The sequence below is a fragment of the Pelophylax lessonae genome (genome assembly GCF_965119305.1).
Source record: "Pelophylax lessonae genome assembly, chromosome: 1".
NCBI lineage: Eukaryota > Metazoa > Chordata > Amphibia > Anura > Ranidae > Pelophylax > Pelophylax lessonae.
Genome location: NC_138768.1, coordinates 160,805,549 through 160,831,526, shown reverse-complemented (window position 1 = coordinate 160,831,526; position 25,978 = coordinate 160,805,549). Strand labels below are relative to the sequence as shown.

At 40.5% G+C, this 25,978-nt stretch overlaps 1 protein-coding gene across 1 annotated transcript in view; it reads right to left on the bottom strand.

The window, feature by feature from the left end:
* Nucleotides 1-9,676: 9,676 nt before the first annotated feature.
* The window catches only part of SLF1 (SMC5-SMC6 complex localization factor 1), a 181,734-nt gene continuing 165,432 nt past the window's right edge, over nucleotides 9,677-25,978 (bottom strand). Inside the window, exons 15-17 of the mRNA XM_082247713.1 lie at nucleotides 21,563-21,655; nucleotides 21,082-21,264; nucleotides 9,677-10,285 (exon numbers count right to left, since the gene is read on the bottom strand). Of these exons, the coding sequence (XP_082103839.1) occupies nucleotides 9,804-10,285; nucleotides 21,082-21,264; nucleotides 21,563-21,655 (758 nt within the window). The 3' untranslated portion in view covers nucleotides 9,677-9,803. The remainder of the gene's footprint in view (nucleotides 10,286-21,081; nucleotides 21,265-21,562; nucleotides 21,656-25,978) is intronic.

Genomic DNA, 25,978 nt, shown 5'->3' with positions numbered 1-25,978 from the left:
GTCAGGTTGATACCCACTTGCACTGCCTCGCTGCATTGGCCTTCACTTGTGCATGGTGCACTTCTGGTTCATGGATCTATGGAGTTTGTGGTTCAGGGACAGTTGGCTGTCATCCAGCAGCCATGGCTACAGTAGGAAACTATCAGGATCCTTTGGGGCTCATGTATGGCTTGGCACGATTGTGCTATAAAGGGTAGGACTAATATAATAATAGTTGCATTGTGTGGTACACCATTTTGGGGTATATAGAATCTTTTATAATATTATTTTTGTTTTTTGTGACTGTGGCTCCACCCTTCCTGTTAGGGGTAACGGCTTTGCATGCATGCATGCATTTATGCATGTGTCTGCTGATTGCTGTCACAGGTGATAGGAGAAAATGCCCACATCCCTTATTGAATAAACTGTATGGACAGGACGCCCTAATGGGATTTTTTAGGGCATGAACTCCAACATAGATTAAGAGTTTATAACAAAAAGCTTTATTAACCACTTGCCGAATGCTCACTCGAGCTCTACTGCGGCAAAGTGGTTAGTTATCGTCCAGCAACGTAGACCTACATCGCTGGACTCCTCCCCTTGTGGGCGGCGCTCGCTCCCACTGTATTCATTCACAGCGGGAGTCGGGCCAGGGGAGGAGCGACGGCGATCGCCGCTGCTCTTCCCCAATCGTCGGGGAATCGACTTTGGAGATCCGCCTGCTTGTGTAAAGACAGTGACAGATTGCAGGGTTCAGCATAGCTGAACATGCGATCTGTCCTTGTGTCACTCAGTCACCTCCCCCCACACATGTTAGTAAGCACCAGGCATACATTAACCCCTCCCTCTCCAATAAAATTAACCCCTTCCCTGCCAGTGTCATTTTTACAGTAACAGTGCATATTTATAGCACTGATTACTGCAGTAATGTCACTGGTACCCCAAAAAGTGTCAAAAATGTCAGTCAAGGGTCCGATCTGTCCGCCGGAATGTCGCAGTCCCGCAAAAAAAAAAAAAGCAGATCGCTGCCATTACTCATTAAAAAAAAACCACCAAAAATGACAGAAATCTTTCCCTTAGTTAGTAAACGCAATAACTTTTGCGCAAACCAATCAAAATACGCTTATTGCGATTTTTTTTACCAAACATAGGTAGCAGAAAACAAATTGGCCAAAAATTTTAAAAAAATTTGATTTTTACATTTTTTTTGGGGGGGAATTTCATATAAAAAAATGTGAAAAATATTATTTTTTTCAAAATGTACGCTCTTTTTTGTTTATAGCGCAAAAATAAAAATCGCACAGGTGATCAAATACCACCAAAAGAAAGCTCTGTTTGTGGGAAAAAGGGACGTAAATTTTGTTTGGGTACGGCATCGCACGACCGCGCAATTGTCGGTTAAATTCGCACAGTGCTGAATCGCAAAAAGTGGCCTGGACGTAAGACAGCAAAATCCTCCGGTGGTAAAGTGGTTAATACATAGTAAAAGATTCAAGTACAAATACCGATGCAGTTACAATTGAATGGATATTGTTGATGAGTATAAGAGAATAACCACAGTTCTCTGTCAATGCCGATCATAAAGACAGAGCTCAAGCTGCTCTCCAGACTGCCCAAATATTGATGTTAGATCACTTTAGGCAAGATATCCTGATTGAGTTCACTGCAGGCTCCTGTTGACTTCTTTCTTAGAAGTCCTGCTGGAGATTTTTCTTATTGACATTTCAACACCTAAGCATCTCAATAAATATATGAACCTTCAGGAGTTATGTATCCTTTCATATATTTTCCACTTGGACATGTTTGCTTAGCTCTGTTACCACAGTGCTCAGATTGATCTTACCTTTTGCAAAAGCTGTGGCGTGTTTGACATTTGGGCTTACCCCAAGCCACTTGTGGGTGCATTAATGCGGGCCCCAACAATGTCCATCAATTGGACCTTTGGTAGCATACAATGGCAAAGCTTTTTCTGTGTTTTAATTGCTGTGGTTGTCCACTATATATGTTTATATTCACAAGATATGTTCTGTATCATAACTACTTGCCACCGAAGAATAAAAAAAAATGTAAGTTCTTGAAATGCGCTGGGTACTTAAATCTTTTACTATGTGTTAGTAAAGCTTTTTGTTACAAACTCTTAATCTATGTTGGAGTTCATGCCCTAAAATTAGAAGGGTTCAGTCCATACAGTATTTATGCATTTGAACATTGATGTGCTGTCAGTTAAGCTCTGAAGAAGACGCTGCGGCCCCAAAATGCATTAGCTTGCCAGTATAGTGGTGTGTTGTTGGAGCACCCATATCCTGCACTTCAATGCATCCTCTGGTTTACATGCTCTTGTAGTTTGTGATTAGTTATTTTTATTGATTTTACATAATTTCCAATACATTTTTGGCAATGGACTAGGTGCTTGCGCCTTCCCCGCTTGTTCTTTTTGTAGTTTTACATTGGATTCCCCTATCTGAGGAGGGCTACATTTGTCAAGCATTCCGGATCTGCCTGTTAAGTCTTATCTCTCTGTGGAGGACCTCTGAGCGCTAGGAGTGACTGCTTTTTCTTGCGCTAATCAGAGTGGCCCCTTACATCAGGTGCACTCATCAATGTCCCCTTACATCAGGTGTCTCCATCAGAGTTCCCTTTTACATCAAGTATGCCCATCAGAGTACCACCTTATATCACATGTCTCCATCAGAGTGCCCCTTTACATCAGGTGTCCCCATCAAATTGCCCCCTTATATCAGGTGTCTTGATCAGAGTGCCCCTTTACATCAGATGCACTCATAAAAGTGTTTCCTTATACCAGATGCCCCCTTACATTAGGTGTCCCCATCAGAGTGCCCCAATAGATCAGGTGTGCCAAATTCAAGTGCCCCTTTACAGCAGGTGTGCCCATCAGAGTGCCCCTTACATCAGGTGTGTTCACCGGTGTCCCGTACATCAGGTGTGCCCATTAAAGTGTCCCTTTACATCAGGTATGCCCATCAGAGTGCCCCCTTTATCAGATGTCTCCATCAGAGTGCCCTTTTACATCAGGTGCGCTCATCAGACGGTCCCCTTACATCAGGTGTTCCCATCAGATTGGCCCAAAACATCAGCTGTCCAATCAGAGTGCCCTTTTAAATCAGGTGTCCCCATCAGAGTGCCCCCTTAAATCAGGTGCACTCATCAGTGTCTCCTTACATCAGGTGTGCCCCTTTACACTGCTCCATTCAGGAGTGCCCTTTTACATCAGGTTTTCTCTTTATAATATTGTTAAAGATCAGTTGTGACCCATCAGTGCATATATCCCTGTAGCTAGGCAGGCATGGGGGCAGGATCAGGGAGAAGCATGCTGCAGGGGGTGGGAGGTGGGTGAAGAAGCTTGCTGCAGGGGGCAGGAGCTGGGAAGAGGGGCTTGCTGCAGGGCACACACATGACATAATTGGCTGCTAGGACACTGGTGATCCTAGCAAACCATGATCGCTGTGCAGTAGGGATCTGGCTGCAGACTAGCGAGCGGACAGTCTGGACCACAGTCTGCCATTTAATGGATATTGTGTCCAAAAGATTTGCATGTGTCCAGTCACCTCAAAGTAGCAGTCTATAACCCAGAGTTTATGAATATCCAGCCTGTGTCCTGTACTGTACACAATTAAGATATAAGGCTACTTACAAGGGTAAGCAGTGGGTAATATAACTATTGCAGCGTGTACAGCTAAAAAAGGCAAGCCATCTCTATTATCTACATTCATGAAGAGGATGCATATAAAATACAGTGCCTTGAAAAAGTATTCATACCCCTTGAAATGTTCCACATTTTGTCATGTTACAAGTGAAAACGTAAATAGATTTTTTTGGGATTTTATGTGATAGACCAACACAAAGTGGCACATAATTGTGAAGTGGAAGGAAAATGATAAATGGTTTTCAACATTTTTTACAAATAAATATCTGAAAAATGTGGTGTGCATATTATTCAGCCCCCCTGAGTCAATACTTTGTAGAACCACCTTTTGCTGCAATTACAGCTGCAAGTGTTTTTGGGTATGTCTCTACCAGCTTTGCACATCTAGAGAGTGAAATGTGTGCCGATTCTTCTTTGCAAAATAGCTCAAGCTCTGTCAGATTGGATGGGGAGCATCTGTGAGCAACAATTTACAAGCCACAGATTCTCAATTGGATTTAGGTCTAGACTTTGACTGGACCGTTCTAACACAAGAATATACTTTGATCTAAACCGATTCCATTGTAGCTCTGGCTGTATGTTTAGGGTTGTTGTCCTACTAAAAGGTAAACTTCCACCCATCTCAAGTCTTGTGCATATTCAAACAGGTTTTCTTCCAAGATTGGTCTGTATTTGGCTCCATCCATATTTTCATCAACTCTGACCAACTTTCCTGTCCCTGCTGAAGAAAGCATCCCCACAACATGATGCCGCCACCACCATGTTTAATGGTGGGGATAGTGTGTTCAGGGGGATGTGTAGTGTTAGTTTTCTGCCACACATAGCGTTTTGCTTTTAGGCCAAAAAAGTCAAATTTTGTTCTCATCTGACCAGAGCACCTTCTTCCACATGTTTGCTGTGTCCCCCACAAAGCTTCTCGCAAACTGCAAACAGGACTTCCTATGGCATTTTATTCAACAAGGGCTTTCTTATTGCCACTCTTCTATAAAGGCCAAATTGTGGAGTGCCCGACTAATAGTTAATCTGTGGACAGATTCTCCCACTTGAGCTGTGGATCTCTGAAGCTCCTCCAGAGTTGCCATGGGCCTCTTGGCTACTTCTCGAATTAATGCTATCCTTCCCTGGCCTGTCAGTTTAGGCAGACGACCATGTCTTGGTAGGTTTGCAGTTGTCCCATACTCTTTCCATTTTTGGAGGATGGATTGAACAGTGCTCCGTGGGAATGTTCAAAGCTTGGAATAATTTTTTATAACCTAACCCGGCTTTAAACTTCTCCACAACCTTTTCCCTGACCTGTCTGGTGTGTTCCCTGGCCTTTATGATGCTGTTTGTTCACTAAGGATCTCTGAGGGCTTGACAGAACAACTGTATTTATATTGAGATTAAATTACACACAGGTCGACTCTATTTAGGTGATTTCTGAAGGCAATTGGTTCAACTAGATTTTAGATAGGGGTATCAGAGTAAAGGGGGCTGAATACAAATGCACGCCACACTTTTCAGATATTTATTTGTAAAAAAAAATTGAAAACCATTTATCATTTTCCTTCCACTTCACAATTATGTGCCACTTTGCGTTGGTCTATCACACAAAATTCCAATAAAATACATTTAAATTTTTGGTTGTAACACTTTTTCAAGGTATTGTATGCCCTGCTACTGTTTGTAAGTAATTTCAATGAGGCATGTTCTGCTGGCCCAACATTTTAAGGAAATACCAGCGGAGATTGCACATGTAAGCGGTTCCTGAGCTTTACGACATTTGGATGACACCACAGTTAGTTTTTCACTGAAAACGCTTTTGTCAGAAGAATCTGTGTCAGACATTCTGCTCATGAAGAACAATCCAGCCGTCCTTTTAGACATTCTGGTGCACAGATGCTCGAGTGGGATTCTGTTGTGAAAGAATATTTGGTGCAGTATTACAGAACATACTAAGACTTTCAGGATATGAAACCCAAATGTGTTTTACTAGCATTAATTGGGTGCTGTCATCAGGCATGAACAACAGCTTTTCATGAATCACAGCAATCTGGGAAAATGAAAAGCAGTCCAATAATCATGATGCAAAGTGACACATTTTAGGGTTATAACATTTATGAATGGTACAGGAGAGTTCAGTGTAAACAAATTCTAGTTCTTTGAAGCTTATGAAATGTATGCATACCTGCATGCTACTTATTCTTACACTTTCAATGAACTTTAATTCAAAGGATGTTCCACATTTTTAGGTTCCAGTTTAAACTGACATGCAAGATATTACAATGATAATGTATGCCAACTAACTTTATATAATGGAGGCACCTACTTGCAGCCCTAGACCTGCTGCAGTTTGGGCCCACCACTATCCAGTCTTGTTGCTGTCCCATGTTGTAATGTCATCACACCACTTTGATCTTCTGGAGCCTGGGAAGACCCCACCACTGGACAGCAACGTGGTGGGGTCAACCAAAGAAGGACCCTCCCACCCTGCAGACGAGAAGAGTAAAGACTCCTAACACATCATATTCAGTATAGATTTCTCAAAATGAAAGCAGTGTTAATCCACAAACCAAAAATGTAATGTGCAAAAATGAAGAAGTTCAGATAAATTTAAACTTCATTTATATCCTTTGGTGACTGCAGTGGTTCCACTTATCTGCACAGCCATTACATTGATAACTCCACCACTAAAACTATGTGTGTGGAAAGAGCAGAATCCAAAAGATCTTATGACTGGTGTCCCTTAAGTCTGATACACACTAACAGTTTTTTTTTTTTCATTCAACCCTGTGGGCTGAACAAAAAAAACCCTGAAGAGCTCAGGAGAAGCCGTTGTACTAACTATCCGATGGTAGTACAGCAACCTCTCCTACTGAGCAATTGTGTTCTGACAGGGGGGCGCCCTGCCCCCCCCCCGGTCAGAATGCACCAGCCAGCACGCTCAACCATTAGCTGAGAGTGCTGATAGGGTGCAGGTTGGCAGACCTTTTCGTCATGTCCCTTAGACAGAAGCTGGCCAAACAGGTGGCTTCTGACGGAATGGCTGCCCTATACACAAGCTGAATGTTGTCTGGTTTCTTTTAACCACTTTACCACCGGAGGATTTTGCTGTCTTCCGTCCAGGCCACTTTTTGCGATTCGGCGCTGTGCGACTTCAACTGACAATTGCGCGGTCGTGCGACGCCGTACCCAAACGAAATTTACGTCCTTTTTTTCCCACAAACAGAGCTTTCTTTTGGTGGTATTTGATCACCTGTGCGATTTTTACTTTTTGCGCTATAAACAAAAAAAGAGCGTTTATTTTGAAAAAATAACAATATTTTTAACATTTTTTTTATATGAAATTCCCCCCAAAAAAGATGTAAAAACCAATTTTTTAAAAAATTTTTGGCCAATTTGTTTTATGCTACATATGTTTGGTAAAAAAAATCGCAATAAGCGTATTTTGATTGGTTTGCGCAAAAGTTATTGTGTTTACTAACAAAGGGAAAGATTTCTGTCATTTTTGGTGTTTTTTTTTTAACGCGTAATGGCGGCGATCTGCGATTTTTTTTGCGGGACTGCGACATTGCGGCGGACAGATCGGACCCTTGATTGACATTTTTGACACTTTTGGGGGTACCAGTGACATTACTGCAGTAATCAGTGCTATAAATATGCACTGTTACTGTAAAAATGACACTGGCAGGGAAGGGGTTAATTTTATTGGAGAGGGAGGGGTTAATGTATGCCTGGTGCTTACTGACGTGTAGGGGGGGAGGTGACTGAGTGAGTCATGGACAGATCGGATGTCCAGCTATGCTGAACAGTCCGATCTGTCACTCCTTATCACTATGGAGATCCGCCCGCTGTGTTTACACACAGCGGGCGGATCTCCAGACTCGATCCCCGACGATCGGGTAAGAGCAGCGGCGATCGCCGCTGCTCCTCCCCTGGCCCGACTCCCGCTGTGAATGAAAACAGCGGGAGCGAGCCTCCGGCGGCGCGCAAGCGCCGCCCAGAAGGGGGAGTGTCCAACGACGTTAATACTACGTCGCTGGACGATAACGAACCACTCTGCCGCAGTAGTATTACTGTGAGCGGTTGTAGAGTGGTTAAACGAGCTCATGCTGCCCTATAATCAGGCCGGGGGGAAAGGCCCTTAAGAATAGTAAGAAGTAGTTGGGTGATTCCAACAAATGGTGTCTGTCATACAAAGGCTAAAGCATTAGGTGAACTAAAAAAGGGTTTTTTTTGTTCAGCCCACAGGGTTGAATGAAAAAAAAAAAACTGTTAGTGTGTATCAGACTTAAGGGACACCAGTCCAACCACTGAAAAAGTTCCCATGCGAATGAAACACTGACTGCAAGTAGGTCCAAAAAAAAAACAAAAAACAAAAAAAATAAGCAGCCATCTCATGTCTACTTATGTCTGTTATATTATGTCCAATAAACCTTTAACATACAAACATTTAATAGTTTATCTTTATATACAGTGTATAACATTCAAATAATAGGAAAAATGCAGTCTTCTGTTATAAAAAATACATTAAGGTAAAAACCCTAAACAATGTAAAACAACAAAGACACAGCAAGGAGTCCCATTAAAACGTGCAGAAAAATTTGACAACACTTACAGGACTCTGTAACAAACGTTATCAAAGGCTTTGTAAACACTATTTTAAACATACAATTGAGAAATTGTGATCAGAATGACATTAGGGAAGCAGCAAATTACAGTAATACTTATGGGATCAGTTTAAAAGAAACAAAGACTTAGTTGCAGGCCTTTTTTTGGACTTAAGAGCTTATTTTCATAGAAAGCATTGGCCAATCTTCTCCCCCTGCCTGATATAATTTAAGTGGGACAATGCCAAACACGTTTCATATATACATACATTTAAAGTTTTACTTAAAGAATTTGTCATTTTGGCATTCTAGTCATACCAATGACTTCTGGTAGTTAGGAAGTTTGCTCTGCTAGTTAAAGCTCTTTCAGACAAGCAGCCAGGGGGGCCTGACAGGTGACACGGAAATGACCATAAGTCAAGTCAGTTCCTTTTATAAAAAGGGGTAGCTCAGAATTAAAAGCATGGCTCGTGGCTTAAGGAAAGTTTTTTTTTTTATTTTTTTCAAAGACTGCGGGGTTGGTTTACTAAACCTGGAGCAAAGGCAAAATCTAGTGCCACTCTGCATGGTAACTATTCAGCTTTTAATTTCAGTCTGTTCAATTAAAGCGGTAGTAAAGTGCGCTTTGTGATTTTTACCTACAGATAAGCATACAATAAAGCTTACCTGTGTAGGTAAAATGGACATCTTCTAAACATGCACCGTTTAGGAGATATTCACTCTTTTTTTCAGCTGGTGACGGCATGCGCTATGAGGGAACAGCATACCTGTGCCATACCTTCAGAGCGCTGTGCTGTGGTTCCTACTTGCATTCGCAGAGTGCAGTCATTGCGGTTTGTCCATTCAAGCTGCTGGAGCCCGCGAACCCAGGATGGAACACTGGGTGGAAATGGAAACCCTGTCAGCGGTGACAGTGCACTGCTAGAGGGCTTTGTTCTAAGGTAAGTATTTCATAGTATGTGATGCATACTACCACAGTATGCTATTACCTTGAAGGGGATTTTGTTTTTTTAAATGTTGCAGTTTATATCGCTTTAAGCTTAGACAAAAAACGGATTGGTTTCTTTGCAGAGTTGCACCAGATTTTGCACTCTCAAGTTTTAGTAAATCAACCCCTGTATGTAATCTTACAAAGCAACTATACACAATTTTGAGCTATGATATTGAAAATTCTTTACTAGTGCATGTAAAGATATACCTTCTATAGCTTCATAACACATTTCTAGTTCTTTTGATTTTTGTAATTTTGAGGACTGTCCAACAAATCAATAGGATCAAGTAAGTGTTGCCACTGTAGTGCAATATTGGCAGTAATGTTCTGACCTTCGTCAGTGGAAGAGCAGAACTGCATTTTTTTTTTTTTATTTACAATATATATATATATATATTTTCCAACCACTTAACGGCAGAAAACAGAGTTGTATAACAAACTTTGAGATTTTGGTAAAAACAAAAAACAAACATTCTCCCTACTCGAAAAGTGCATGGGAGTGCACAAATTTGGCAGCAATGTCATGTAGGCTTGTCCTTAATCTGTTGTATACAATAAGCCCTGTACACCAAATATCTGGTCACAATATTCCATTATGAACTGATGAACAAGAGGCCATGGTGCGTAGGAGAGTGAACAGAACTTGCACATTGAAACCAGGGTTCTGCAACAAAGATTCTGGAACAGATTGTAAAAAATCTCCTAAATTATGCATAGTAGCTACAGCTCCAATATAGCACTCTACTATAGAGTTACTAAATGAGGAAGGTGTTTTATTAATATAACTGAACAAAAAAGCAGAATTAGGGCAAACTATCCTGGCAGTACCAAGATCTGAAGGCAGACCATATAGACAAATGAAATTTAATAACATTCGTGTTAGGAGAAAGGCACCAAATTCTAGTTTTTGGCCTTCAGATTTTAAAACAGCCTTATTGTGAAACTCCTCAATGGTTTCTTCCACCTGGATGATTTCAAAAAGTTCATTTTTCAGATGCGGTGAACAGACATAATCTAATGGGAAGTTCTCAAAACAATCCATCTGCTGCAAAAGTACTTGTCCTGAAAAGAAAAAGTATTTGAAATAATTACAACCCGACAATACCTTAAATAAGTCAAGCAACATCACATATGATGATACTCAATTTGGCTTTGGCTCATAGTCTTCAATGACAATTCCAGAATCCATGCACTGTTCCTATCTTTAGGCTAATTAAATAAGCAAAACAAGCAATGTGTATGCAACAGTAACCCATGACTGACAAGCAGAAAGATACCTGCAACACTTTGAAGGAGCATTTGGGCTAGTTGTGATCCTCATCCGAAGTTGTTAACAGCCAATGCACAGCCATTACAGTGTATAACCTAATAATCACAAACAATGCTCAGGAGGAACATTGGTTGCTTTTATCAAAACTCCTACAGCAAGCTTACAACTAGCTTTCCATTATGCTTTAGCTTGCTTTACTTTAAGTTTACATATAGCGGATGATGTTTTACACACACTTTTTGCCTGAACTCTTACTTCAGTACTATTAGAGTCACGTATTTAGAACAAGCATGCAGATATTGATGCCAGAGCATAGTCAGATATCCTTAAGGCTCCATTCACACTTGTGAGACCTGTAATGCATCTTTGGACATCAAGTCGTACCCCATATTTTCCACTGATAACAATTCATACTGTATTTGTGCGACTTAAAGTTACAACCACTTCAAAGTAGTTCATGCGGTACTTTGGTCTGACTTTCATGCAATTTGAAGGCAACAGACTTCAATGTTAACTCTCAAAAGTTGCATGAAAGTCGTACTTGAATGTTATACAATGCAACAGTTGTCCATTGATACTGGTCAAAGCCAAAGTTGTATCCAAGTTGTACCCATCCAAAGTTGTACTCCAAAGTCAGCACAACTTTGGATTCGTACAAGTGTGAATGGAGCCTAATTGTATACTTTTTTGGGGGTCAATATATGGGCAGCTAGCATTTTTAGAAGCAAAGATCTGCAATGTCAGGCTGTGTATGTAAGCACAGGTTTCCTTTAAGCATAGAATTATAGCTCACTGTAAGGTTATTTTTTAAATAAAATAACAAACATGTTATACTTACAGTACCTGATCTGGGCTCCTCCTCTTCTTGGTGCGCCACCAAAGAAGCCTATTATTATGGGGGTACACTGGCGGGCTTGCTTCTGAGCTGCATCTATTAACACACACAAGAGCGTCTCATCACACCCCCCCCCCCAGCTCACAGGATTTGATCGACAGCAACAGGAGCCAATGGCTCCCGCTCTGCCTACGTGAGCAGAGAGAGAGAGAGAGAGAGAGCTGCTGCAGACAGGAACAGCGCTGGATTGGGATTGGGCTCAGGTAAGTATAAGGGGGGGTGATACAAATACAGGGACATTTTTCACCTCAAAGTGGCCTGAGGAAGGAGCACGCATGCTCCGAACGTGAGCACCCCCCTGCCACTATTTGATGTAAGCCTGGATACTGAACGCTGCCAGAAACGCAGAAAGTGTCGGACTCCACCGGCACAGCCAGGACCACGGCCATCACAGTGTACTTCCCTAACATCCCTACATTGTTGCAGATGAACCATCACCAATTGCTGATCAACTATTTCCTCTGTGTGAGTTACTACAATGTTTTTATGTAATAAATTACCTTTTAATCTACACTGAGGTGGCGCTGCTTTTCTTCTCCTACCCCTTTTTGTCCGTTGCAGAGTCCCTCTAGCTCTGTATGAAGCCTGCAGCCACCTCCACCATCCATCTTCACTAACCCAAGGGATTGAACTATCCTGCATACCTCCTAAAAAGACTAACTACAGCCACAGTTGAAACTTTTTTCATAAGATCGACTGTACTTGACTTTTTCACTGGCACAGGTCGAGCATTGTGTATATGTACCTTTCTTGCTTTTTCAAATGTAAATTACGTGTGTTTATCACTTTAAGGTAAAGACAGCCTTTAGAACAACTTTACCTCCTGTATACATGCTTTGATTGATGCAGAGTAAGAAAATAATAGAATGCATTGAATTCCTACAGAATGCACTAAGGTCTGCATGTGAGAGATATATTATATATATTACAGAGAAATTCTCATTTCTTCTGGGTCTTGGCATGCTTAACAACTTGCCCACTGGAGCAATTTTTTTATTTCTTGCACACATGCTAAAATCTGCATTTTTGCTAAGTATTACTATAAGCCCCCAAAAAGTATACACTGTATTTTCTGAAAAAAGAGACCCTGGAGAATAAAATGGTGGTAGCTGCAATTTCTTATATTGCACATTTATCAAATACATATTTTCATGAAAAAAAATACACTAAAATGCACAATATTATATCCAAACTTTTGGGTTGCATAGAATAAATTCTAAACATTTTGAGTCTTAGGCCCCGTTCACACCTTAGCGCATCAGAATAGCTCTAAAATTGCGGCAGAATATGCAATGCGCATTTCAGTGCCATTAATTCCTATTGCCACCCCAAATGTGCAAAGAAAGTAGGTGTTTTGTCATAGACCAAATCATGCAGTCCAAAAAGGCTGTGAGGCAAAAAACGCACCACAAAATTGCCTCGTAATGCACATATGTCGCTAGATGTAAATGGGTCTTCAAAATTGTGCATGCCCATGGAATTGCAAAACAATAGGGGTACCCAAAATTCATAATAGGTGACATTTTAAAAGCCTTTACAGGTTATCAGTTTAGAGTTAACCATAAATTATGGCCCTAGTAATATTGTTCTGACTCCAAAGCTCATAATTATTCCTTACGTGTGGCGCAATTAATGTCTATATAAACGTTCTCACCTTATACTGCGCTTTTGATATGGGGTGTGTACGGGGGTGATGAAGTGCTTATAAAAAATGTTTAAGTAATTTTTTTTTCTATATAACTCTTTTTAACGGTTTATTTATTTTTTTTTCAACTGTATTGCTTATACAAGGAGGCTAACAGGCCACCTGTGTGATAGTATGGGCAGGTGATAGGTCCTCTTTGGGGATCTATTATGGCGCTTTTCCACTGCATGGAACCGAACGGTTCGGCTCGCTTTTGCGCTTTTCCACTGCATGGTACCGCATGGTACGGTGTTGGAATGGTTCGGTACGGTACGCAGCGCTTTTCCACTACATGGAACCGAGCGGTACGGCTCGCTTAAACAGTGCTTGGGCAATGAAGGGACGTTAGTAGCCCTGTGTATGTTACAATTTAAGTTACTAATAGCCTACACAGGGCTTTTATTTTACTCTTGGTAAGTGAATGGAGCTTTGAGATTGTAAAAGGAAGGTAAGTGGTCACATTTTCATTACCACTTGCTGATTTTACAAGTTAAAATCAGCATTTTTTGCTAGACAATTACTTAAATCCCCCAAACATTCTAAATATATTTTTTTTAGCAGAGACTCTAGAAAATAAAATGATGGTCATTGCAATATTTTATATCACACTGTATTTACGCAGCAGTTTTTTTAAACGCATTTTTTTTAAAAAATACACTTTAATAAATGTTTAAAAAACAAAACAGTAAAGTTAGCCCAATTTGTTTGTATAATGTGATAATTACACTGAGTAAATAGATACCAAACATGTCATGCTTTATAACTGCAGGTTACATGTTAAGAGTAACAGAGGAAGTCTGTTACTAGAATTATTGCTCTCGCTCAGACGCTCATGGCGATACCTCACATGTGTTGTGCAAACACCGTTTACATATGTGAGTGTGACCTACATGTGCAGTCAATACATGAGAGCACGCAGGGACAGGGGCACTTTACATTTTTTTTTTTATTATTACTATTTATTTTATTAATTTTACACTGTCCCTTGAAATTTTTTTTTTTTTATTACTTTTATTGTAAATGTGAATGTAAACATGCCTTGCGATAACAATACAGCATCACAGGGCCTCTTTATGGAACAACCCCAAATCTCTCCTCTACTCTTAAAAGGAAAAGATTAAAAAAAAAATTATCCTTTGCTTTAAGAAAAAAAAAAAGCCATGTTTACATGGCCCGAGAACCGGGTCGCTCCAGTCCTCCAAGGGCATAGAGATTAGTGGTGGCCATCTTGCCATCGCACATCTATATGCAAAAATACAGCTGACATCGTATGGTCCCTGCGCTTGCTGATCGGTAAGGTAAGTCCGGGAAGTGGCAGGAAGGGGGGAGGCATCTCTCCAGCAGCTTACAAAAGTGATCCCTTGGTGAATCCGCAGCTGGGATCACTTTTATCTGAAAGCTGTCCGCATGTAGAAAAAAAAAAGATACGGGGATTATGGCATCTAACTGCAGCCATAACCCCAGCTTTTAAATAATTAAACAAATTATGTTTGTTTATTTCCAGTTAGGCAGTCGGCAAGTGGTTTAAAGTGAACCTTTTCCTAGGGTTTATTTATTCCAAATTGATTTCATAACTCTCCACTGTCTCAAATGTGGGTACTTTTGAGGATAACAGGTTTTTTTTTTTTTTGTTCTATAAACTTTATGTGCCATATAATAAATATTTCTATCTTTATATTCTCTATAGTATTTGCCATGGTCCTTCCTACCTAATCTTATTTGGAAGGAATTTAACACATCCTAATTGTATTCAAATGATTTGGGAAATAGAGGCTGGACATATTTTTGTAATACATATTATCGGGAGGCAACAAAAAAAAAATTAGTCAATACAACTTGAGGAAGAGAAAATCTGAGGTGTGGCCACAGCAAGCAATCTAAGTTTTGTGGTCATTGTAAAATATGTACTAAAATGTCATAATTTGTCAAGTAAGGTATCAGCCTGAAAACACTTAAAAAACAGACAGCTACTAGTGGGCAGCCTTGAAATATGTATACCTTCATTCAATTTTGGAATAGTAAGCAATCCAATGTGGAAGGAACACTAAAAATGACTTTCAAGTACTTTTTTCACAATAAGTATAGACATCTTTTGGGATGTCAATTTAATGTTTAGACTAAAGAGACTAAGCTCACAGAGACGCGTTAGATGTGTTGAGAGCATTTGTGTTTGCCTGTGTTAAAGCTTACTGCATCACAATCACTTCAAGTCAGGGTAAGGTAACAATGGCACGCACCTTGACCACAGCTGAAAGTAGATACACTGGATACATTGCGTGTAGAGAAACCATCCATTTAAATGAATAGAGTTAATGTAAACTCTGTTTGTGCCAGTCTTTACGAATTCCAGGGATAGTGTGTTTTAAAGGATAGTTCACCTTATCGGGCAGAATTTCACTATTCATAATAAATAGAAGCGTTTTTCAATGCATTTCTGGCCCAGCAATCCCAATGTGCTTTTCTCCCACTAACTTGATCCACAGGAATTTTAAAATCTTGTCTACTTGAATTTTTCAAATGATTTTAAGATTCCATCACTTCCTGTTGATCAGGGATGTCAAACTCAATTTCATTGCATTATGGTCGCCCTCAGAGGGCCGGTTGTATCTGTAGCCCCCCACTATCAGAAATCAGGAGCCCTCCCACCCTCCCTTAAATCACAGTGCATCCCCTCTACCATGTGCTGCTGCTGCTGGGAAGAAGCTGGAGGCAGAGCTGGTAAGCAGCAACTACAGAGTCTGGAGGAGGGCTGGAGTCAGCTGAATGCAGAGATCAGTGGAGACGAAGAGGAGGGGGGTGCTGCGGCTGCACAAAGAGTTGCAGGATCTGGAGGAGGAGTTGTGTCCTCCTCTTCTGCCAACTTCTGAGTTGGGGGGGGGGATGGTCCTCTCTGCAGCTGCAGGAGGAAGCACAGAATCTGGCAAAGGAGTTCTGTCAACTCTGCTGAGACAAGGTGGGGGCAGAGATGAAGGAGATGCAGCAGCTGCAGGAGATGTGCAAGGGCCACATGAAATGGCCTGGAGGGCTGGGTTCAGCCTGCGAGCCCTGTGTTTGACACCTGTGCTGTAGATCATCTCTCAGCATTCACTTCCTGTAGGCCATCTCCCAGAAGCCTTCACTTCCTTGTTGAATCACAGAAGAGGGTGTAATAGGGTGTGTTCACCACTTTGGACCACACCTCCCTCATTACAATACTACCTTCCACCCACTTCCTTTATAATCCGATTGTACATTCTCCTTTAGATCTCCCATGAGCTATGTAGTACAAGGGCCTGTCTGATTTGATACAAATTAAATGGATTGTTAAGGTATGTCCTCCTATTCCAACGTTCTAGTAAATATAAAGAAAAATGTACAGAGATTTTACAATCAGATTGCATTGTGTATGGCCATCTTTATACAAGTACATAGGAGGGAGTGAATGGACTCACTCAGTAGTCAGACCTCATTCACATCTCCACGTCCACTTGAATGGGCTGCTCTACATGCAACAATTGTCCCAGAGAAGCTCCAGATCTTTTTTTTGAAGAGCATGGTGCGTTACTGCAGTTTTTTGTGTGTTTGCCAGACTTGGGGTGCCTTTAACATCTAATGACAACACAAGCACAATGCACATTTGCAGCATTTCTAAAATACACGGTAAAGCGCGCATCTTTTTGTGCAGTTTGCTATGTTTGGAAACACACAGTTGTGAATGGAGCCTCATTGTTCTTGTGTAAACACACCAATTTAAATTCTGGGACCCACTCACACCTAGAGAAGTGGGAGCATATGTTTTGTTTTGCACAAGTTGTGTGTTTGCTTCTGTGTTTGGTATGCCATTAACAATTAATGACACTGAAAGCGCAACTAGGTATTAGGGGGGGGGGGGGGGGAATGTGGCCATACACTATATAATCTGATTGTACAATCTCTGTACAAACTCCTTTAGATTTACTAAAACTATATAACAGGAGGACATGCCGTCTATCCAATCAGGCAGGCCCTTGCACTACATCAGGGATGTTAGTGGGTTGCATGCGGCCCCAGGGAGTTTAGCATGCAGCCTGATCCTGTTTGAAGGGACCCTGTGAAGACAGCTGGTTAATGATCATCAGTGGGGACAAAGAGCTGTGTTTGACAGCTTGGTCTCTGTGCTGGGAGTATGCAATGAGCATATGCCGGCTGCCTAGTGATGCATACATGAGGCGTGTGGGCATTAAAGCCCACCCTTTTGCCACCACACATATCTAACGGTATGCGTTAAAAACATGGGTTTCATTTTTAAGGTATACTGTGAGACAGGATAATTTCATTGGTTGCATTTGGTTGGTAAGTTGAGCTGGGCATTTTCTTTGGTTTTGTTTGACATGCGTCACCCTTATTTGTGCTCCTTGCTGCAGCCAGTTATAGGTGGGGGCAGTGGCCATTTGTTTGTGTTGTTAGAATGTAAAAAGAAAGGAACAACTGCGCTAATTCAAAAACAAAACAAAAAAGCAGCAACTTCAAGTGCGATCGACACCCCAAGACAAATATATAAAACAAGTTGCGCTGTAGATTGAACCATCAATTGAAGTAGTCCATATAAATGTCCAATAAGAAATTGAAATGAAAAGACTTGTGCAGGTACCGCTTACCAGAAACTGAATAAAAGGAAGCCAAATAATAGAATAACTCCAACTATCCTCAAGAAGTGAGACACGATGGACCTCAACGGTTCCGGTGTGGATCTCCTCAGTGGGACGTTATATGAAATAAAGGAAAGCAAACACCATAGTGTAAATCCGAAAAATAAATTGGGAATAACACCCAAAATTAAATAGATGACTTGTGCAGGTACCGCTTACCAGAAATAAAAAGGGAAATGGCCAAATGATGGAAGGTGACTCCAATAAGCCTCAGGAAATAAGATCGGGGGACCTCACGGTTCCGGTGTAGATCTCCAGCAGTGTGATGTTATATGAAATAAAAAAGGCAAACGCCATAGCGTAAAACCAAAAAAACAAAAAATAAAAGCAACACCCAAAGTGAAAAGGAACACAGGGGTTCCGGTGCTAAAAATGATTATGTGTGGATAGGTGAAAAACAGACACCACCAGACTCAATAGGTACCCCTTCCCGAATGGTGCCGGGTGATAGCAAAAGGATTAAAAAGACACCTTCCCCAGTGGAAATAGCCGCTTACCAGAATGACCTTATTGGAGAGCGTGGCAAGAGGAGGGGGTCCCAATCGTGCAAACCAGAGAGGCGACAATAGGTGTGGGTACTCTTACCAGCTCCAGATAATTGGTAGGCAGGGGTTCAAATGGACACTCAGCTAAGACCTCCGCTGAAGACTCCACCATAGGGCTCAGGATAAAGTTGCAGGGATTACCCAAGAGACACAGAGGAGAGAGCCATAGCGTAAAACCCAACAAAATTTATTGTGTAAAAAGAGAGACACTTACAAGCATCAGAAGACAGGTGCATAGATTGGAGAGGGATAACAGCCGCCGGCCGGACGGCTCCGCTCGCCCGTCCTTCGTATACAGATACGTAAGGGTGACGTCAGCACGCCGTGAACTGAGGCGTTTCATCAAAGATGATATTCTCAAAGGTTGTTGGAATACTGGTGAGGGGATGCACTGGGCACCTTTCATGCCATTGTGCTATAGCTGGGTGTCCAGAGGGCCTCTGTGCCTTTTAAGAGGGGTGGGCTACCTCCAGGCTAACCTGCACTCTGCCTATCCATTATAATGCATGTGGTTTCACTGTGGGGGCTCGAAGATTTAGAGTTAGGCCTGCAGATAATACTGGGGTGCAGTGAAGTGGCTCTGCAGCTTATACATGTATTAGCAAATGTGTGCAAACTAAATCCCAGTTTTTAACGCATACTGTTAGACAGGAAAATTTGGTTGGTTGCTGCCTGGTCAGTAAGTTAAGCTGGGAATCTTCCTTGGTTTTGTAAAAAAAATGGTGTGGGATCCTCCCCCCATATTCAAACCAGACCCTTTACCCATGCAGCAAAAATACAAAAAAAAATAAAATAAAAAACAGTGTGCGGTCCCCTTTAAACTACATACCAAACCCTCCAGGTTTGGATTGTAAGGAGAAGCCCCAAGCAAAAAATAAAAGTGGGGTCCCCTGATCTGAGCATGCAATCTGACAGTCTGCTCTCCTGAACCATACCAGGCTACACACCTTCAGCATGTAGGGGGGGGGGGGGGTACCTTGCCAAGAAGGAGCCAGCTAGCAAAGCTCCTTGTACCCATGGTGAACCAAGGATGTGGGGGTTTACCTAATAAGTTGATAACCTCTACTTATTCACACAAAAAAAGGGAAAAGTAAACATACGCACAGTTTTTGAGAGGTATTTTAATAAAAAAAAAAAAAAGGTAAAAGTCCTGATGGGAATTCATCATCAATCACTTTGTCCAGCGTCAATCATAAAGAACGGTGCTGCAGACCTGCTGAAGGAAACACCCCACAAACATGTTCAATTCTGTCGCTTCATTTGTGCCAAATTACTTTTGGCCCATCCCTACTAAGCACCACTATAGGAACAAGGGTGTCACACATAAAGGCTTGCAAAAAAAAAAAAAAAAAAAAGCAGTAAATAGCCGCAGTCTTTTATTTTATTTCTTCAGTGCAGTATGAAAGAATAAAAAAATAGATTCTTCGGGCCTTTTGAGTGTATTTTAAGTGAGATAACAGCAGTTTTTTTTGTATGTCTAAATTGTTTGGATAGTTGCTTTCTGTGCAAGAGATCCAATATCCTAATGTGGGTGAGTTTATTTTATTTTAAAAGGCATCACACAGCGAAGAAGAACATCCAAAAGCAACATTTTCTTTTTTTTCCTTTTATAAAGGCTGAAATGCTTTGACCAAACTTGCTTCTACATAACAAGCACAGAACTAAAATACACAGCACCAAATTATAGCAAGAACCAGCATGTGAAATCAGCCCTGCATTTCTAATGCAGTTTTCAGCTTGTTGGTGTCAGATCGCTTGACAGGCCAGTCCCCAGACTGTGACAAAGCCAAAGATGAGTCTGCATACTGCCAGCATTGGTGTGTGAATTACTTGATGAATGCAAGTTTGAGTGGCTCTCCTCCTACAGGACGAGAAGATCATCCCTACCAAACACTTTAAAAGCTCAACCATTTCTAAAGCTAGAGCAAAGTCTAATCTAATATTGGCTGCTGCATCACTTAGACTGATTGCACAGCATCCAGATATTGGCTTGCTATGCTTGTGCTGCTAAATAAAACACCTAGGAGAGAGGCAAACACACTTCGATAAATACGAGGTGCAGGAATGACAAGGAACAAGAGAGACAGACGCTGATCTCATGTCTTCAATAAAGACACTAAGTGGCCTTTAGAGGGCAGAAGAAGCCTGCGAAACACATGAATTATCCCCACAGAAGTAGTTTAAATTTGCTAAAATGTAGCATATGGGAGTCTATTGGTGTCTTTGACCCACTGCATATATAGTTTTATTTTAGGTTAAAATGCATAATAACAATATTATGTACAAGCTAGAAAAACACCAATAAATCTTTAGTAGTTATTCCTGCCATGTTCACTGCTTTGTACAGTAGTCTACACCAAGTTTAAAATATATTTTAACTTAGGAAATTTAGTCTGTATTGATCAATTTCTTTTTGCCGCTTCAAAGGAGAGAAGTAGAAATTAGGAAGCTATATTCACTGAGTGTGATCGCTGGTTACTACAAAATGTAACAAATCATACACCACAACAAATATACAAAATATTTTCTTATTTAAAATAAATTTAAAGTAATAGAAAAAAAATACTTAAAACTTACCATGCATGTAATTCTTTCAGTTTATTTTATGCAACAGTACAACATAAAATAATGTGTTCAAGCATGCACATAAGTTCACAGCACTTCATCATATTTAAATATGGATGGAGGCTCTTTGGGAAGTATCATAGCAAAAGTACAGCATGTTTAGAAATCGATTAACCAAACATTTAAAAAAACTGTAAAGCTACAGCAAAAAAAAATGTTTTAATATGCTTACCCCCATGCTGAAGTAGTATTTTGCCAATATCAATGTGTCTGTTTTGTAGAGCATCATGTAAGGGAGTCACACCATCCACATGACTGAGCAGGTCTACTTCTGGGCAGCGCTGCAAAATTTCACGGACACATTCTGTGCTGCCATGGTTACAAGCTTCATGCAAAGGCGTCCAGCCAGCATTGTCTGAGTTATAAATCAGCAACAATTAAAAAAGAATCCAGCTAGAACACTGTACACATACCACAGTAAAAAAAAAAAAACTTGGCAAAGCTCCACTGTGTGCTGTATCTGTGTTAAAGACTCATAAGCATGATGAAGAGAAAGACGTAAAAAAAAAAAAATCAATACTGTCAGAGTCAATATTGGAACAAATGGATCAAGCTTAAAAAAAAAACTTTCTGCCAACCTGAATCACTACATAATTATTATTTGTGAGAAATGCATGTAGCAATAAAGATAAACATTTGAAAAAAAAACTCACCTTTGGCATTAATGCTGACCCCAGGAAGGCTGAGTTGTTCAGTCAGCTTCTTGACATTGTTGCTTCTGCAAATTCTATGAAGGACAGTTTCTCCTACCAAAGAAAATTATGAAAAAAATATTTAAGCAATGTAAGAATTAGCAGCAGGGTACCTGGAAGTTATACTGTCAAGCTGTGCACCAAGATTTTACTAATACCACAAACTGCATTTATCGAGAAAAGAGAGAACAATCATCCAAACTCAGCTTGGGAATAAAAGAAAACTTTGCACAAACCTAGCAGTGTATTGCAAAGAGAGCAGTCAGACTATTCTGCTCTATCCCTAGCAGGAGAATCATCTCGCCTAATCCCCCTCCTTTCACTTTTAAAGCTTCTATGGCTTACAATAAAAACGCAAAATGAACAGTGAACTCCAAAAACACTCGGTTTTCAGGCAATAAAAGTTTAGAGTGTGCAGTTGCCCTTCCCTTAAAATTATTCATGAACCTCCATTACACAAGTCGTCCTTTTACACTGCATTTATAGCTTAATTCAAATGAATGTTCCTGGCCAAGCACGAGTGCCTCCGCACAGTAAAGGATAATTCACAATTTCAAATCCTTTAGCAGATGGTTTGCTGCTCCTCGGTAAGCTGTCTTGACTACAGAGACACGGAGAGAATAATGCGCTGAGCGGAGACAGCATCTAAACTTGTGGAGGCAAAATGTAAATGTCACTGGCAGCTTTATACTCTAACAGCAAATATATATATATATATATATATATATATATATATATATATATATATATATATATAGAGAGAGAGAGAGAGAGAGAGAGAGATACTGTACTTAATATAGGTATGCACGTAAATTTAAAGTACATTTTTCAATAAACATAGGGTTATACCTATAAAACAAGTTTAAATAAAATAATACCCTTTTTAACGTTTTTCTACATGTAATCAACATTCTGCATCCTGTTTACCAGTGTTAAACTGGCCATATAAAGATTGATCTTGGCCACAGCAGGTACTGGGTGAAATTTGTTAAGGGTACTGGGTAAAATTTGTTAAGTGGGCAGCGCTGTTTGTACCAACTGCCTCCATAAAAGTAGTTTTTTCAGTTCAGAATACAATAGTTGGCATTGCAGATGCTGTTTATCGTTGGTGGGGAATTAAGTGATTCAAGAGAAATCGTAATTTTGATGGCCAACTTAGCACTTTGATTGTGCCTTACCGCATTACTCTGTTTATGTCTGACTGAACCTCTAGTAGGCCCACTCTGGATATCAGCAGTTGTTCAGATAGTGTGCTGACTTCATCTTGCCTAATATGCAGATCATTTTTTTTCTTTTTATGAAAAATGGGAACAAAGGCAGAGTTGCTGCCCTAGGTGATAAATCACAGGTTTTTCCACTGTGATCAATTTAGGATTCATTGAAAACTAATAACACCCTTTAACAACGATATTAAAATGGCTTAGCGGGTTTTACATGGTAGCTATTAAAAATAAGGCCCTTTCTTAACTCTCTAGAAATAAAGATAAATGAAGTGAAGCAGTAGAGATTTTGATTTTAGTCCCTTTGCAATAGTTTACAAAATGCTACAACAGTTTACCAACTGATTTAACTTGTGACCTGTAGTTGATTTTTACAGTTTATTATACTGAGCAGAAAAACCCAATAGGTACATTTTTTTCACAGGTACAATTCTGGGGCAGCCATTGAAGTTTAAAAGTGCCTTGACATCAGAGCATTCAGATGCCGCAGATACGACAGTGCTTTGATGCAGCAAACTGAATGCTTTGCTAAGAGACAGCATGTTTAGAACAACTCTGCTCAATATGCCTTTTCGGCACACAGTATGGGTAATTTACAAAACAGAAATACAAGTGCAAGGCCCATCATATTATTTATCATAAATGTACTCTGATCACAAATAGCATGTTTAATTTACATTGGTTGGTGCTTTAACATATCAAATGTGCAATATTGACTGGCGTAATAAAAACATGGTTGATATCCTGGACTTTCCCATAAATACTAACAAAGTATGTTATTAGTTGGAAGGTTGTATTGTGAGTTGCTTTCCAAGTTTTCAACAGGAATCCATCAAATAGAATCTTTTTATTATGTGCTTGGAAAAATTGTGGAAGTACTCTAACAACTGTATACTTGTATACAAAATAAGTCCACTACCTACCTGTTGCAGTTTAACTTTTAGCCTCAGGTTATACAGTTTAGACAAAACTGATAATCAGAATTAATTTCTCCCAGTTTGCCCTGCACACCATGTTGTTCCAGGTAGGTAGAATTTAACAACTACCTATATGCCTATCCTAAAGTGGAACTTTATCCATAGAAACTTAATAAAAATAATGTTCTTTAATAAGAAACATACATTCCACATTAATAATTATACTACCAAAATGAGTGTGTGTTGTAAATTTCTTCCAGCAATTGTTCTGGTTTCTTCTTGTTAGAGGCTGCCATTTTGCTAAAGCCCAGAGCCCCTGAACAATAGTAAGGCCTCATGTACACTGCTACTTGTAAACGGACGTTTAGGAGCAGTTGGGCGTATTTTCAGAAGCCCCTGAACCCTCCTCTATGTTATCTTATCTGTCCATGTACACTTTGTCATTTACAGTGATTTAGAGGCAGTTGAGTTCAGTGTCGTTTTTTGGGAAGCAATTATTTGCCTTCAGGATGTTCAGAATGTGTGTTTTCCGGCGTTTCAAATGCAAAACGCGACCGAACGCGATCACCCGCGTTTAGCGCTTGCGTTTTTCCTGTTTAAAGGGGAATGATTTTCTGACCTCTAAAAACGGATCTGAGCGCAAACGCCCGCTAAACGCGGCTGCAAACGCGACACAACGGACGTTTTAAACGTCCTTTACATAGCTGTTAAATTCCAGCGTTCAAAGGACTTTTTAAAACGTCCCGTGTACATGTAGCCTAAATCTTAGGCTATCAGCCTCTACAAATTTGGAACAGTGCTGAAGAATAGGAAGCAACTGAGCATGTGCAGGCAAGGTATTACAAAGTATAGGCCCTTATCTTTAATGTTTTACATACAGTAACTATACCTACAAAAGGGACCAGCTTGAAGTACTCCAGCTGGGCTTAAGTATCTGACTAGAATTCCACTTTTACTCCTTTGGCTGGAACTGGGCTTTAAGAAGTGGCCTAATCTTTTAATTTTTTTATATATGAATAAGCAAGAATATGAACATGTGTATGGCAAAGGCTGCAAACAAAGGCTTTCATTGGTATGGGTTTCCCCCTTCTCTGGTTCCCTCCCTCAATCCAAAAACATACCAATATTCAATCAGCTTGCATTCAAAATTGCCCTTGGTAAGTGTCTGTACATCTACAGTATTGAGGCGGCATAAATGTTTGAGTAATGTGGATGCTTTGGTGTACTCAGTCCTCTCAAAGCTGCACACACATTGTGGGAAACAGCTAATGGGCTGTGCTTCAAAGAAGACAGCCTTGGCATATCTACTAGGAATCGACCGATTATATATCGGGGGCCGATATGCACTTTCCCTAATGTATCGGAGTTGGCCCCTGAGGTTACCGATATTGCCGATATTTCGGGAAAGTGCTTGTACTGGAGTGATGCCTGCAGCTAGAGGCACCACCCCGGTACTGGCGTCCATAGCCGATGGTCGGCTGTCTTGTAATGAGAAGCCGCTCGGCTGTCATTACAAGGAGCGGGTGGGGATGTCTCCCCCCTCCCGCTGCCTTCCGCGGCTCGCCCGGGTCTCCTGTCCCACCGGGAGACCCGAGCATCCTACCCGCATGGCCGCCGAAGAAGCCGCATTCGGCTCTGATCGGGTCTCCATGTAAAAAACCCGGAAGTGATGTCATGATATCATTCCGGGTACTCGGCGGCAAATTAAAAAAAAATGCGAGCATTCAAAACAGCCAAACTTGGCGTTTTTAATGCTTTTAAGTGCAGAGGAGGGGTTTGGGGTCTTTTAGACCCCCAGATCCCTCCACAATAGTACTATTCTTGGTAATACATGGTACCTGCTCATTGAAATAAAAATGGCTCAAACATATTCGGGAAATATATGAACCCCAAATAATAAAAATGCATATAACTGGCATTATGTATCACTCTTCAAAATAAAATAGCACATAATGATTAAGTAGAAAAAAGAGTTTTCTAAGTCTCAAATAAAAACAAAATCAGAAGTATTGATTGCATAAGTATTCAATCCTGAAGCTTTCGAAATAAGCGCTGTTACAACCAACTGCTTTCAAGTGTCACATGTTTCCAAAAATACACCAACAGTCGGTCTGGGAGGCACCAGGATTCATAAGAGAAAAAAGGAAACAAGTAGTATCATGATAATCAATATGCAGTCAAAACATTTCTGGGATAAAGTTTTAGAGAGGCACCAATCAGAATTAGGTTGAAAAAAATGT